Genomic DNA, 14854 nt, shown 5'->3' on the forward strand with positions numbered 1-14854 from the left:
TCTGCCTTACTTGAATGGTGTGTTCTCTTGTCTATGCCATGTTGACAAATGGGTAAGAGAATTAGGCCTCTGTGTCACGTCATATTTATACCCCAGGGAAACAGGAAGTCATGAATTACTAATTAAAAGTTCCTAGATACCCTGACCAACTTTAGCAACTACAGAAAAATATATTTAAAAAAAAATCTATTACATTTTTCAGCGGAATTGTTAGGGGTGGCAATAATTGTGGGACACATGATTTCAAGGTTTTTTTTTTCTAAATGTGTGATTTTTTTTTTTTTTACCACCAAAGTAATGTACTTAAATGAAAGGTTGGATTTTCCTCTTTTTTTGCATTTGGGTTCTATGTTGTTTAAAAAAAAAGGAGAATTTTTAGAAGTCCACGACCACATCTTAAACAGGGGTGCCAATAATTGTGGAGGGCACTGTATATTACTATATTACTATACATTACTATATATTACTGTTTTAATGAAAAATGGTATGGTACTGTCAGAATTTGACCTTTTTTTACAGCAAGGGTTAACAGTGTAGTAAAACACCCACTGGTGAGCCGAACCTCGGCCGAACCTTATAAATCGGTCAAATCATGTTTCTATTTAAATCTAGTGTCCTTTACAGGTTTCTGAACCTAATATAAAAACATTTCATTATTTATAAAACAATAAAAGTCTATGAACTGATCTCACTAATATAGTTCTGTCAGGATCACCATCTTCAAAGATGATTGACAATTAACATACGTTTGGATTTGCGGTGTGGTTCTGTTCAGGGCAAGAACTCCTTGCTGCTTAGAGTCAGCTGATGACTGACATGTCAGTCTTGTCAACTTGACTGACGTGAACCTGCCAGAACTAACGCTATGCTCGATTTAAACTAATGGGTACATGTTCTTCTATCTCAGTGCGGACTTCAACCTGAATGCACACAGACTCATGTTGACTCGTGTAACCTTGGGGACCTAAATTGTGGTCCCCATGAGGAATCAAGTTTATAAATCATACAGAATTAGGTTTTTTTTTAAATGTAAAAATGCTGAAAGTTTTGTGTGATGGGCAGGTTTAGGGGTAGGGTTAGTGTAAGGGGAGAGAACATACAGTTTGTACAGTATAAAAACCATTACGTCTATGGAGAGTCCCCACAAAGATAGTGAACCAGACGTGTGTGTGTGTGTGTGCGTGTCAACATAAATGTCTAACCTTTTGGTCCCTCAGGCCCAATATCTCCTTTTTCTCCGTTGTGTCCATCCTGCCCACCTCGTCCTGCCAGTCCACGAGGACCCTGAATGCCCTTTTCTCCTGACAAGCCTGACAAAAAAACAAAAACAAAAGTTTCTTTAGGATATATACTCAAGACAAATGCCATACACATGAGCTGTCATTGGGTTGTGTTCATACATGTGGATGATTTAGAGGCTATAGCTGGTCAGTCAGTTGCTGGTGATGATGGGTTTTGGCTGTGCTTCACTGTGTGTTGTGTGAGTGTGGTACTACACCTCTTATTCCCGTCAAACCAGGAAGTCCAGCTGGTCCCAGGGGCCCCACATCACCCTTCTCACCCTTTGGTCCTGGGGGTCCTAAAAACAGAACAACAACATTTAACAATTAAAACAGAAGTGTAAAAAATCGATTCATTACTGGCTCCAGAGTCACCTAACAACAGATTTCTTATGACCTAGACTAGCAGGCTCTGTTTCTTTGTTCAGTTCAATTTGTACAATGGAGAACACATGTTTACCCTGCTCTTTGGACTGTGTGTGTATGTGGACAATGAAGGATAGGACATATTTTCTGTAGACCTTTGGGTGAAACTCAGTTCTTTAAAATGTATGTGTGTAATTATTATTATAATGATTATTTTTTACAATGCTCTCTTATAATTATAAGTAATCTCTTCATAGGTTGATTCCCCCAGAAGTTTAGTATTGTGACTCTGTGATGCCTTCAAATCACTGTTCTGTTTGTTTAAGCATCACAAGCAGCCCTGACTCTGAAGTGTCACAGCCAAATCCTCAGTGTTAAAACAACACTGTTCAGTCTTTATATGTCCAGGGAGTTACACTGAAGTAGTACTGGAGTTAATTAAAGTAGGATCTGTCTACAAGTGATGACTGACCATTAATGTTTTCAGTGGCCTGTTGCATGAAGCCGGTTTCAGTTGCTAGAACTTGCTACCCAGGTAAGTTTGAGATTAGTTTGAGCAAACGCTGGTTTTAATAAAGCTGGGCTCAATAATATAGATTGTTTTTAGCTGGTTTCATTGCCATTGTAACTTATGCTACATGGCTAACCTGCTCCGGAGCAAGTTTTATTCTGGGTTAGAGTTCCAAACCAAAACTCAGAAATAAAAAATATATATATTTTGAGTAAAGTGACATGTATCTGATGCATTAAAGCCACTCCCTCTGTATCTCTCACACCAAATTAAAGCAGTTTAGAGTGAAAGAATTTTAGAGACAAAATTGCCCATCTTTTACTGCTAATTATTTACTATGTTAATATCATATGAATTGTAATTATGTATAATTCATATAATATATTCTTATAATTCTTATATTAATTTACAATTAATATTAAGCTTCGCTTTTAAATGAAACATTATTATATAAATAATACATTATTTATTATATACATTATATATATATATATATATATATATATATATATATATATATATATATATATATAGCTTTAGCTAATATGTAAGTTTTTGAACAGATTAAGCCTACATGTATTATTTTGAGCTCTTTGTGAAACTATAAAATATAAGGCCTATTTGTTTGATTCACTTGCATTAATATAGTCTGATATTTTCTTTCAGCTTCCTTCTGAAACATTTGCTGAAGCAGCAGTGTTTATTCTTGCCTTGTAAATGCATTTCATTTCATGATTTTTTTTTCATTACGGTCTCTTAATGTTCAGAAGAGAAGTGAATTGCACGTCTCTCAAGTGAATCAAACTGACGCTCTCCATGTTCCGTGTGATTGGCTGTTTTCAGAGTTAATTGCAGACTCTGAATTAAATCTTGTTGACAGAGAATATGTATATTGAGCTTTGTGAGACCGATGAACCTGATTTAAACCAGGTTGGTTTTATCTGGAATTGTGAATCTCAGAGAGTTTGTTCAACTAGTTTCATGCTGAATTCCATTTCATGCACTGAAGAGACAGAAAGAAAAGAAAAAAACGAGGAGAAAGAGTGTCAGCAATGGAGTCGCAAACAAACTGAAAATAAAAGAGCTGGATCTATTTCCAGTCAGTGAATACTTTAATTATAATAAACTCCAAAATACACTTCAGGTTAACTAGTAACAAAAACACAGGGATCAAAGCAACAATAATAACAAAACAGACAAAGGACAACTAAAACACAGACTATATAAATACTAAAGACAAACAAAGGAGATAATCAAAGAACGAGTGTTGCTCCAATCAGGAATCAAACTAGAACAAAGGAAACATGCACAAAAAGAGAACATAGATCTAACAAAGAGCAGATGCCACAACAATTACAAGTGATTTGAATTGATCACTGGATATCAACTGCAAGTAAAATAAATGAAATCTCTCAATATCTTACATGAGGATGCTCAAAACAACTCTTACCTACCTTGTAATACAGTTAAATTTTTGAGTGCCATGGAGTGCTCCCATTCCTTTAGCCTCAGATCTGCAGTGATGACGTTTAGGATTTCAATCTCATTCCTGATCTGTTCCTCAAGGTGCATTTGTGTGATCCTCATGCTTGTGGCATCATGGGACACATTTCCAATCTTCTCCTGTAGTTCACAGATTTTCACCTGGTGCAGACTCACATCTCCACTAAGTGAATGGTTTAATATCTGTACTGTCCATCCCACCTCCTTCAGACGCTCCTGTAGAGTCTCTACATTTCCCTCCATTGTCTTTAAAACGGCATCCTGTGTTCGGATAGAGCCAGCAGCAAAGGCTAACTCCTCTGCCAGACTGCTGCTGTTCCTTTGACTAGAATGACTGATCATGGCTAGATGCTCCCAGAGTTGAGCCACAGAGTCTGTGGTGTGCTCAGAGAAAGTCTGCAGATCTCTGATGTCACGCTCCAAGCCCTGCGCTAGTCGCCCTGGTCATATTAGTAACAGAAGTGTAGGGCATGTATTAGTCACACTTGCACACGTAAATTCATTTTTATGTTGATGTGATGTAGTGTGTTCACACTGGCAGCTCAAATACAAGTATAGGGATATTAGACTCAAATGAGTATTCATGTAGCTCAAACAATAGACCACAGGGATATTAAAATGAAGGGCACAGAGAATAAATTAAATAAATGTAAATGCACAGTCCCACTTTATGCTTTAATTACTATTTACTGATTATTAACATTAGGGACAGGTTTGGTGGTATGCTTAGATTTAAAGGTGGGTAAGGTATAGGGTCAAAATGATAATTATACATGTAATTATGGAAATTAATTATATATGTATTTACATCCAGGCATTTAAAAAAACGTAAAAATGTGTACACATTAAGTACATTGGGCCCTATTTTAACAATCCAAGCGCATAGTCTAAAGCGCAAGGCACAAGTTCACTTAGGGCATGCCCGAATCCACTTTTGCTAGTTTAACGACGGGGAAAATGGTTGGCGCACCAGGCACATGGTCTAAAAGGGTTGTCCCTATTCTCTTAATGAGTAATGGGTGTGTTTTGGGCGTAACGTGCAATAAACCAATTAGAGTCTCATCTCCCATTCCCTTTTAAAGCCAGTTGTGCTCGCGCCATGGCGTATTCGTTATTTACTGTACATGACGGAATTTGATAGTGGAAAGACTGAACGAGTCTCCAGAGAGGAAACGGATCTGCTTGTGCATGAGGTTAAAGTGCAGATCATCTACGGGACAAGCCGGATTTCACCATATTTTTATGTACACAATAATAATCTTTTACATTGTAATCCTTTTATTTTTAATATTTGGCATGTTTGTGTGCTGCTGCGCGTCCCTGTGTGTGTAATAAGCAGAGTGTACACGCGTGTTGTACCCGCCTATAGGCACACATTAATATCGCGCTCTTTAAAGAATTTTTTTTTTTTTTTTTTTTACAAAAAAATATTACGTCATTGACTTTAGACCTGGTTTCAGTTGGTCAATGGCGCAGTAAATTTCAGTTCCTCAAAATAGCAACGCACCAACAATGCACCTGAACACACCTCGTTTTCAGACCAGCAGCCCATGGGCGAACAGATGGGCGACAATGCATTTTCTATTTAAACAATGTGGCACAGGGCGTGAAAATGATAACTGCGTCGGGCTGAAACTAGCTAAACACACTCACGTCGTGCCTGGTGGTGCATTGTGCTGGGTATATGATATGGCCCTTAATTATTATCATACTTTGTCATTTCTATATATCAATATAAAATAAGAATATGGTGTCACTTCCTCTACAAAATTAATGCAAAAAATATGTAAGTAAATTGATGGGTATTAATATGGTTATTAAAAATGTGTTTGACTACCAAGTGGGTATAAATAACTTTCTAGACTCTTCTGCTTTGCATTTTGGCGGTTACCTAGCTGTTGCAGCTGTTCGCTATGATTATGGAAGAGGCTCTCAAGCTTCCAGATGTTCTCCAGAAGGTCGCTTTGGGAGGGGAGTTGGCTAAGAGATCTCTGCAAGGTCTCAGTGTGCTCTCCCAGACGAGTCACATTCTCCAGCAGTGCTTCCTCCCTCTGTGAAGATGCATGGGATTTTGATACTGGAAAGGGATGAACATTGAAAAATTGTTATTTTAAAATGACCGGTTACAAACCACACACTGCTCAATTTCCAATTATCTGGGCACCTGGATGGTGATCTCCATGGTAGCCATTTGGATAGCTGCAACCAAACTTGTACATGACTTGCACTAAACTTAGCTAACTGCTTTGACTATGTTCAAGAACTGAGAACAGAGGATTAATTTCCCCCTGGGGTCAACTTACTGAAGTTTAGCCATTAAACTCTAGTGCAAGCTATAATGTGTCAGCCAATCACCTCATGTACTTCTTGGCATTAGATGATAGATCCTCTTCTTGTAATCGGCAGGCAAACAAACGTTAACATTTAAATAGTCTTTTTCCATGCTAGCTGTGAACAGGTCTCACTGCAGCTTTTACTGACACTGACACCAACCTTATCCTCTGTAGAACCTAAATCTAGATCTGCTTACTTGCTCAATGCAGTCTATCTACATGTTTGCAGTAGCTCTTTATTTTATTAGGTGGTCTCTTGTACACTACACGTGGTTAAGATTAGGACACATTAATAAGTGTCATAATTGTATATTTTTTCATTTGTTGTTATCTTAAGTTGTTAATTTTTATATTGTTCTTAATAAAAGTTTTATATATCTTTTTTTTTTTTTTTTTGGATGGATTGTCATGTATGTGTGTTATATTTGAGTAAACAGAATCCTTAAGTTTTATTTTGTTGTCTATTATATGTAGTAATTCATTTGCTGTCAATTTGATGACTAGTCTATTCTTGGGCTACGTCATGGTAAAGGTCAGAGAAAGAGATTTTGTGCCTCTTTGAGATGGCACCACAAGACGTTGTTCGCTTGCAGAGCGCAAGTTTCTGGAACTTCAAGCTCCTCCAAGAAACTGCCAAGCTGCCCTGGGGGATAGCTAACTCCACCTCAGCTACATAAATTCATCAACTAACCATTCAGAAACGTCCACAACAACCATCCACCCTCTCTGTCGGGAGCACCAGCTCATTTGCATTTAAAGGGACACACAAAACGACGCGTTTTTGCTTTTAACATGCTATACAAATTATCTGTGGGGTATTTTGAGCTAAAACTTCACATACACACTCTAGGGACATCTGAGAATTATTTAACATCTTGTAAAAAGGGGCATTATACCACCCCTTTAATAAAGACAATGTTAAAAAAAAAAGGCAACAATATATCATTTTTTCAAAAAGAAAGAAAGAGGGTAGCGGGCCAAATCAGTTGCCAGGCCACCGGGAATTCACCCTTATTCATCACCATATCACCTGAGTCTCATTTATAACATTTGGGTTCTTCAGAGGGATCTGCAGAAGGCCAGAAACTGCTGAGCTCTTCATGAGTTTTGAGTTCAGTAATTGCAACATCTAGCTCAAAATATCAATAAAAAAATGTCATTCCTCATGCTATAAGCCATCTAAAGTACAAAAGTGGTTGAATGTTAATAGAATGTTCGTTCAAAGTTATCTGGCCTTTAATAATGTTCTCAAAAGGTTATTACCAAAAAGTTATTTATATATCGTTTGTTTATTGACCATCGATGGAGCAACAGATGTTGTGAGAAAATAACACATAAATGTTTATTTTTTATTTATTTTTTTATCATATAAATGTATGAGGTGGCGATGGGGGTCTTTTACCCCACAGTCACATGGGTAAAACCAGCACTGGGCAAAAGACACACAGTATTAACACAAATACTGTTTTAACAGTGTGAATACTGGGCACTGCATTGTGACTCATCTCTTTCTAAATGTGACTCTTAAAGGGGTCCTTGATTATGATGACTACAACAAACGGCAGGTAGGGACTTTAATGAGCTTCTTCCCGGGTTGGTGACATCACAAACCCTAAAATTGACATAAACCCTGCCCTCGGGAACACACAACAAAGGGGGTGAGGCCGTGTTGGTTGTCGCTGATTTTTACAACCCAGAAAAAGTTTGTCCAATGGCTGACGAACAGAGAGGTTACTTTTTTTTTGTTCCTGAACATTATAGCCTTAACATTTGTCTGTGCGTTGCACATTTTAAGGAGGACAGCTTCCAGAAGAGAGTACAATGCAGGCTATACGCAAAAGCTTCTCCTGAAAGACGTAGCCATTCCCATTTTGTCGGGACATCAATCACAACTGTCAAAGTATGTCTTATTATTTGTAGTTGTGTTTTCTATTAACAGTTCCAATCATAAGCTTTATGTAGTTGCTATGATAGCTATGATGTAAATGAAGGGCAAAGCTTTGCCTCCGCTAGCCTGCTAACTAACATTACAGTATTGATGTAGTGTTTACTTTAGCTTTTATAAGCTCTTGCTTTTGTAAGACTGTTCACAGCCCCTTAGGAAAATTATCCGTGATTTTGTGATCGATTACTGTTTGAATTACCATAGTTTTCCGAAAAACATGATAAAATGGTGGATAACATCGTATCTACAAGAAAATAACCACAAAAAAAACAAAAAAACATACCACCCTGAAACGTCCAGTGAAATCCGTGTTTGCAAAGTCTGTCCTTAAAATCCGTTCAGCACAATGCTCTTGTTTGTTAACATTGTCAGGGTCTGAATTTGGCTCGAAATGGTTTGAAATTGATGCCATCGTTAATATTTACATCTGAGTAGAGCTTGTGGAACATTTCCCAAACACATGCTAAGCGCTACCAATCACAACACTCTGGGCCAGCTAACCAATCACAGTACATTTCGTATTTCGGAAGGAGGGGCTTCATCAAAAACTACGCGTTCAACCAGACTGGGGAGAGAGGAGCTGTAATAATGTAAAATATGTGAAAAATAATGCAATTTTTGAACAATCAAGCATGAAAACATTCTAGGATACCCCAAAAACAAAATCAAGAATTTGTAAAAGGGCATAATAGGACCCCTGTAAGACATATTTTGGGGAGGAAATGTCTGATTCATTAAAGTAACACATGTAGTGTCCAGGCATGTGTTTACAGAATATCCACATAGTTCAGTCCCTACACAAGATGCCTGAACTGCTGCTTGGTGCATGTTCAGTAATTTAAACAGGGTGTGAGTCATCTGTTCTAAAACACTCCAGCTCAAAAGAGCACTCGATTTTTCTCTGTTTTTCTCTACCCTTTTTTTCCCCTTCTCTTGTAGATCGTCCTCCCTCCCATTTCACTCATATTAAATTTCAAGCAAACAGATGAATGATGTAATGGCTTGTGCAGTGAATGACTCATTCAGCTGATGTGTGTGTGTGTGTGTGCATGTGTCTGTCCTGCACTTCAAACAAAAATACTGAATAACACTGCAGGGTAGATTTCCAGGGTTTCTGCATGTTTTGCTTTATGATTCAGATTATTTAAGTGGCAAACAAAAACATAACAAACAAAAAAAACTTCAAAATATATTTACATTTTTCGAGGATGATGGCATGTCATCATGTGACTGGTCCATGTTAGCACTTATCTAAAGCAGAGTGTTGTGGTATTGATACTTTGCACGTGACGTCAGTTGTACTGGCTGGCGGGCAAGAACGTCATTCTCTAGCAACGAAAACCAGTAAACTAATCAAGGATCTTGCCAGGACGTTGCCAGTTTTAATATACAAAAGTTGGTGTTTTGAGGTGTACACGACATGCCAGATAGTTGTTGTGCGATTGGATGCACTAACCGCGTTTGTTGCCCGCCAGATATCACGTGACTGCAAAGTATCAATTAAGCACAAACTGAAGCAGACCACTGTTGGCAACAAGACCCACATAGCAACATTGTGTCGGCCCAGATCCGGCCCACATTTGGCACACGTGGAAAGATGATCAACACTATTCACGGTTATGGTGACTTCAAATGAAACACATTAGAGTTAAACCTCTGGTAATTCTCAATAAAAACTTTTGTAGACGTCTGACAGAAATAAAGTAAGTCTGGTTAGTAATAAGTGAAGCTGGTAATGCTGTTTGTGGAGTTGTTTAATCCTCCTCTGCTGAGATCTTCACAGATTTAATGTCTTCTTTTCTCTTCAGTTGATTTCATCTTAGACTGTGTCTGAAGTCAGTTGTAGTTCTTGTGTTTCTGCTCGTCTCTTTTTCTGTTCTCTTCTTTCCTTCAGTGATTCTGCTTGTTAACAGGCTTATTAAGGCTGAGATGACTTCATATTTAATATACACAGATGTTGTGGCTCAGATAAGGTCCAGTTGTGGTTTATTTCTTTGCTCTTGGCTGACATGTGGCATTGCTATGGCCTGCTTGTGGCCCAGATCTGGCAAACAGGAGCGGCCCACCCAAGTGCCGTAATTCCACGCTGCATGTGGGCCAGATCATCTTTCCACGTGTGCCAGATGTGGGCCGGATCTGGGCCGACACAATGTTGCTATGTGGGGAAGTCGGTTCAAAAGCCTTCCAAGCGCGTCTCGTTTGGCAGCAGTGTGTGTGTCAGTTGCGTACTTTTTTATCAGTTAGTAATCGAATCCTATTTGTGTATGTGTAGTCTAACATTCATTACCTTAGTGTTATTTGTGCTTTATGCCGATGTTTTGAGTTTATTGTTCTTTATGTGGGAACAGAGAACAGGTCAGTAGATTGTGCGATGTACATTGTGCCTGTAGTAATGTCAGGTGTTAGACACACTAGGTAAGAAGTGTGCGTCCCCTTTTGTATTTTTGTTTTCTTAGTTAGAGAAGGATTTTAGGTCGTCGCATACGCTGAAGAAGCCGGTTATGTTTGTTCTATTATTAGGTTAGAGGTTGTGGGGAAGATAGTTTAAGGGAATTATTTTGTTGTATTTGGTTCTTTAATTTGGCGCCACTGAAGTTCCTTTTCCCTATAATTATTTGTATTTTCTTTTCTTTTCTTTTTCTTTTTTCATATGCATTGTACATAGTTCACTCACTGTATCTAGTGGCTTTGGCTTTTTGTAATAAATTATGAAGTTTCCAACACTGGCTGTATCATACCCACCCAACACGTTTATCTCACAGTGATCTCTCCATATGACCACAATGTGAGTTCACAGTGAGCTAAAAGTGTAACCGCACTGTGCACTCACTGTGTGCTCATATTATGGACACTAGGGCTGGGCGATTTAAATCGCGATATTGTTATGTGCATCTCGTCAGTAAAGCCGGTTCCTTGATTAGTAGTAAATCACCATCACCTGCTTTCAGATGAAGCGGCATTTAGGGCTGAGGAGATAATTAAGTGATTAATTTAGTGATGATTGAGCATTATTGAAGACACCTGATGTTAACAAGCAGAATCACTGAAGAAGAAAATCACAAATTGTAAGTTACCATTAAGGTGATAGGTGCTTGCTTTAGTTGGGCTCTAGACCATTATATGTTTACTTTAATATTTACTGTTGTTTGTCTGCTGTTATTGATTTATAACAGTTACATGAACAAAGTAAAATGTTATGTTATAGTGTTGGTTATGTTTTGACATAATCATGCTGTGATCTGAAAAAGGAAACTTATTGAGATAGTTTGGTTTTACTTAGCAGCAGTTTACTGATTCTTCAGCCTATGATTAACACTCCTGGGAGTGTATGAGTCCACACTCAAGAGTGTTGAAGTTAATGAGATATAATTAAGTGATTAATTTTGTGATGATTGAACATTATTGAAGTCACCTGATGATAACAAGCAGAATCACTGAAGGAGAAAATCTAAAATTGTAAGTTACCGTTATGACGATCAATGGTTGCTTTAGTTGGGCTCTAGGCTGGGCCCTATGATTATCAATACTTTACTTATAATTCAAAATATTTAATAAACATTTTTCTGATCAATAGACATTCAGATAAATTCATTTAAAACACAGACATCAATAATCAGCCTGTGAATCTCAACAATGGTGACAATAATAAAGCATGTTGCAGTGGCTGCCACCAATCACAACTCATTAATGGCTCCCATCATGCATTGCGGTATGAATAAATTATGATCTGAATTGTCTATGTAATTTACTTTTCCTAATTGAATATTCTGCTCCTCACCATTGTTGAGATGCATAGACTGAATCTTGACATCTGTGTGTGCCTAAAAGAATGATTTTTTTTTTTTTTTTTTTTTTTACAACTTTTAAGAAATCCTTTATAATATATAAAACAATTCTGGGCATTTATGCAGATTCACTAACCAACAACATAAATCAAAGTCAGAAAGAAGGATTTTAATGAGTTCAGTGATCAAGTTCAAATGATGATTGTCATAACATAATCAACATCATCAGATCACTTTATTCTTTGTTCAACTGGTGATTATAATTCAGAAACAACAGCCAAACAAAATCTAAAGTTAATAATATATGGGCCTAGAGCCCAACTAAAGCAACCATTGATCGTCATAACGGTAACTTACAATTTTAGATTTTCTCCTTCAGTGATTCTGCTTGTTATCATCAGGTGACTTCAATAATGTTCAATCATCACAAAATTAATCACTTAATTATATCTCATTAACTTCAACACTCTTGAGTGTGGACTCATACACTCCCAGGAGTGTTAATTTAACACTGGAGTTTTTGCTGTGTACAAAGAGCCGTAGTTAACTGACAAGCTGAGCCATATCGCATTAATTATCGCTGGCGATACGTCCGCGATATTAGTGCGATATGGCTCAGCTTGGCAGTTAACTACAGCTCTTTGTAGTCAATGCCGCTCCATCTGAAAGCAGGTGATGGTGATTTACTACTAATCAAGGAACCGGCTTTACTAACGAGATGCGCATAACAATATCGCGATTTAAAGCGCCCAGCCCTAAGACCAAAGAGCCCAACTACAGCAAACACTGACCTCTACAATGGTGACCAAACTCTTCAAACAAACTTCAACATGTAAACCTCTTAAACTTAATTTCTAAACATCGAAACTTCCCGCTATAACTGTCTAAGAATGTTAGGGGGGATAATGTTCTATCAATGTCATCACTAAACATGTTTGAAATGTTTATAGAGAGTGTTATCCTACCTTTTAGGAGAACATTCTGGTTACAAAAATAAAATTAACTACAGAAAATATTACAAGAACATAACATAATGCTCTCAAAACATTCATAGAACAATAACATTTCTAGCTGGGATGAGCTCATATTGTGGTCATAGTTTGAGCACACAGTGAGAGCGCTGTGCGGTTACACTTTTAGAACACTGTGAACTCAGATTGCAGACGTTGTGACCACATGGTGACATCACTGTGAGATCATAGTGTTTACTGGGTATTCATGGTTCTTTCTGCTTTTCCCAATCTACCAGCAGTAGTGTGATATCTAAATGTTGTATTCCATCTCCTAGACCTTTAAAGATCGTAACAGCCCATATAGGTAATCTTAAACAATTGGGGTTAAACGTTCTTGGTTTGCAGTCCGCAGCGGAGGGGCTCAAGGAAGTGGCTTCAGCTCAAGCTCCGATAAACCACAGGGACTAGTTCTTGGAAGATAAGGATTTTTGTGTGTGTGTGTTTTTTTTTTTTTTTTTGGTGCTTGTTACTGTCAAAACGCAGCACTCATCACTGTCACATTTTACCCAGTAATCCAAGGGTGGTAGAAATCGTTACATTCTTGTATAATGATTGAACAACAATGGTTAATATGGTTAACAAAGTTAATAATGTTGGTATTATTACATTTTTATATTCAGTAATTGTTGATAAAACAAACTATATGAGAAATTAGATACTAGTAACACATTACTTCCGGGGAAAAAACACTGTGCCTCCAAAGCAGGCCGTTTTCAGAAGAGCGCTTTCAGCTGGTTAAAAATGCTTTGGTGGACACACCTTAATTAAATAGTTTTTGCTAGGCATATGGCCAATTAGTCTATTTTGCATTTATGCAATATACTGGAGCCAAACATGATACTCTGTAAAACTTTATCGCAAACATTAAACGCTAGTATTTAACGCTATTTACACTTTAACATTAAGTTCAAATAACATTTAACGCTATTTGCACTTAAACTTTTTGCTAACACTTGCCGTGCAGCAAAAATGTGACATAAAATACAATTCATGTACCTTCTTCTCTGAGGAGAATATATCTGTTGTGTTCGTTCCAACAAAAAGTTATGCTGTTCATGATCTTGATCTGTCATCTGCCATTCTGACTGTCATCAGACGCGCAGTCGAGCACAAAAGACCAACGGCAGGATTTTCATTAAAAAATACTTTTTTTTTACCAAACCCTATCGTACACCCCCAGAACACCTGGAATATATGGCACATGTTGCATATGATCTGTCTGTGATACTTTTCTTTTTAAAGCTTTTTTTTGCCGGTCACCATTTACTACCATTATACGGACAAGGGCATGTGGGATTTTTTTTTTTTTACATTTCTCTTTATGTGGTCTGAAAAAATAATAACGGCAAACAGCAGTAGAACAACAGGGTGAGTAAATGATGACTTAATTTTACGGTGAATGATACCTTTAAATCAATATTTTTTTTTGTTAATCTTATTTCTTAAGCATGTTATATTATTTTATAATTGATAATTATCTAATGATTTTTATTTTATTTGATGTAAAGCACTATGAATTATCGTTGTGTATGAAATGTGCTATATATAATCTTGCCTTGCCTCATTATCAGTTTGAACCACAGGGCATGATGGGAACTGAGCTTCACCTCCAATACCATAGGTGTGTTCAGCTCTGTATGCTTTCGAATCGCTCTCGCAGTACTTTGATGTCATACACCAATCAGTTACTGATCTAAATCCTCATCTTATTTTTCCTTGTTTGAACCAACCCTGACACACAGTTTGTGCAGGCAACACCAAAGAGTGTTAGACAAACTCTTTTATATATAGACATGGATGTCGAAGGAATTGAATATATTGCTTTTTCAAGTTTTCACTGGTGTCTTTTACATTTGGTTTTGATGTACGTTTACTTGTTTAACTTTTATATGCCACTAAAGCATAAGATCACATGAAGAGAGCAAACACTGACAATTTCCCCTGCTGTCTGCAACCCAATCAGAACTGTGCAGTCATCCATTTTACAATCCACCTTGTTAAGAGTCATTGTTTCAGCAAATTTCCTAAAGAAAATGATTAGTTCAAAAGTTTCATTTCATAAGCAACATGCAAGGTTTTTTTTTTTTAATCAACATCTTTCACAACATGCATGATTTG

General features: G+C 37.3%; 1 protein-coding gene across 4 annotated transcripts in view; it reads right to left on the bottom strand.

Annotated features, from left to right (window-relative positions):
• Positions 1 to 14854, bottom strand: part of scara5 (scavenger receptor class A, member 5 (putative)) — a 41012-nt gene that overhangs the window by 8625 nt on the left and 17533 nt on the right. For all 4 annotated transcript variants that reach the window (XM_079887579.1, XM_079887578.1, XM_079887576.1 and 1 more), the window contains 4 exons: positions 5552 to 5737; positions 3612 to 4100; positions 1499 to 1579; positions 1203 to 1310 (listed from right to left, as the gene is read on the bottom strand). In XM_079887579.1, coding sequence (XP_079743705.1) covers positions 1203 to 1310; positions 1499 to 1579; positions 3612 to 4100; positions 5552 to 5737 — 864 coding nt within the window. The remainder of the gene's footprint in view (positions 1 to 1202; positions 1311 to 1498; positions 1580 to 3611; positions 4101 to 5551; positions 5738 to 14854) is intronic.

Source organism: Squalius cephalus, assembly GCF_949319135.1.
Source record: "Squalius cephalus genome assembly, chromosome: 12".
Classification (NCBI taxonomy): domain Eukaryota; kingdom Metazoa; phylum Chordata; class Actinopteri; order Cypriniformes; family Leuciscidae; genus Squalius; species Squalius cephalus.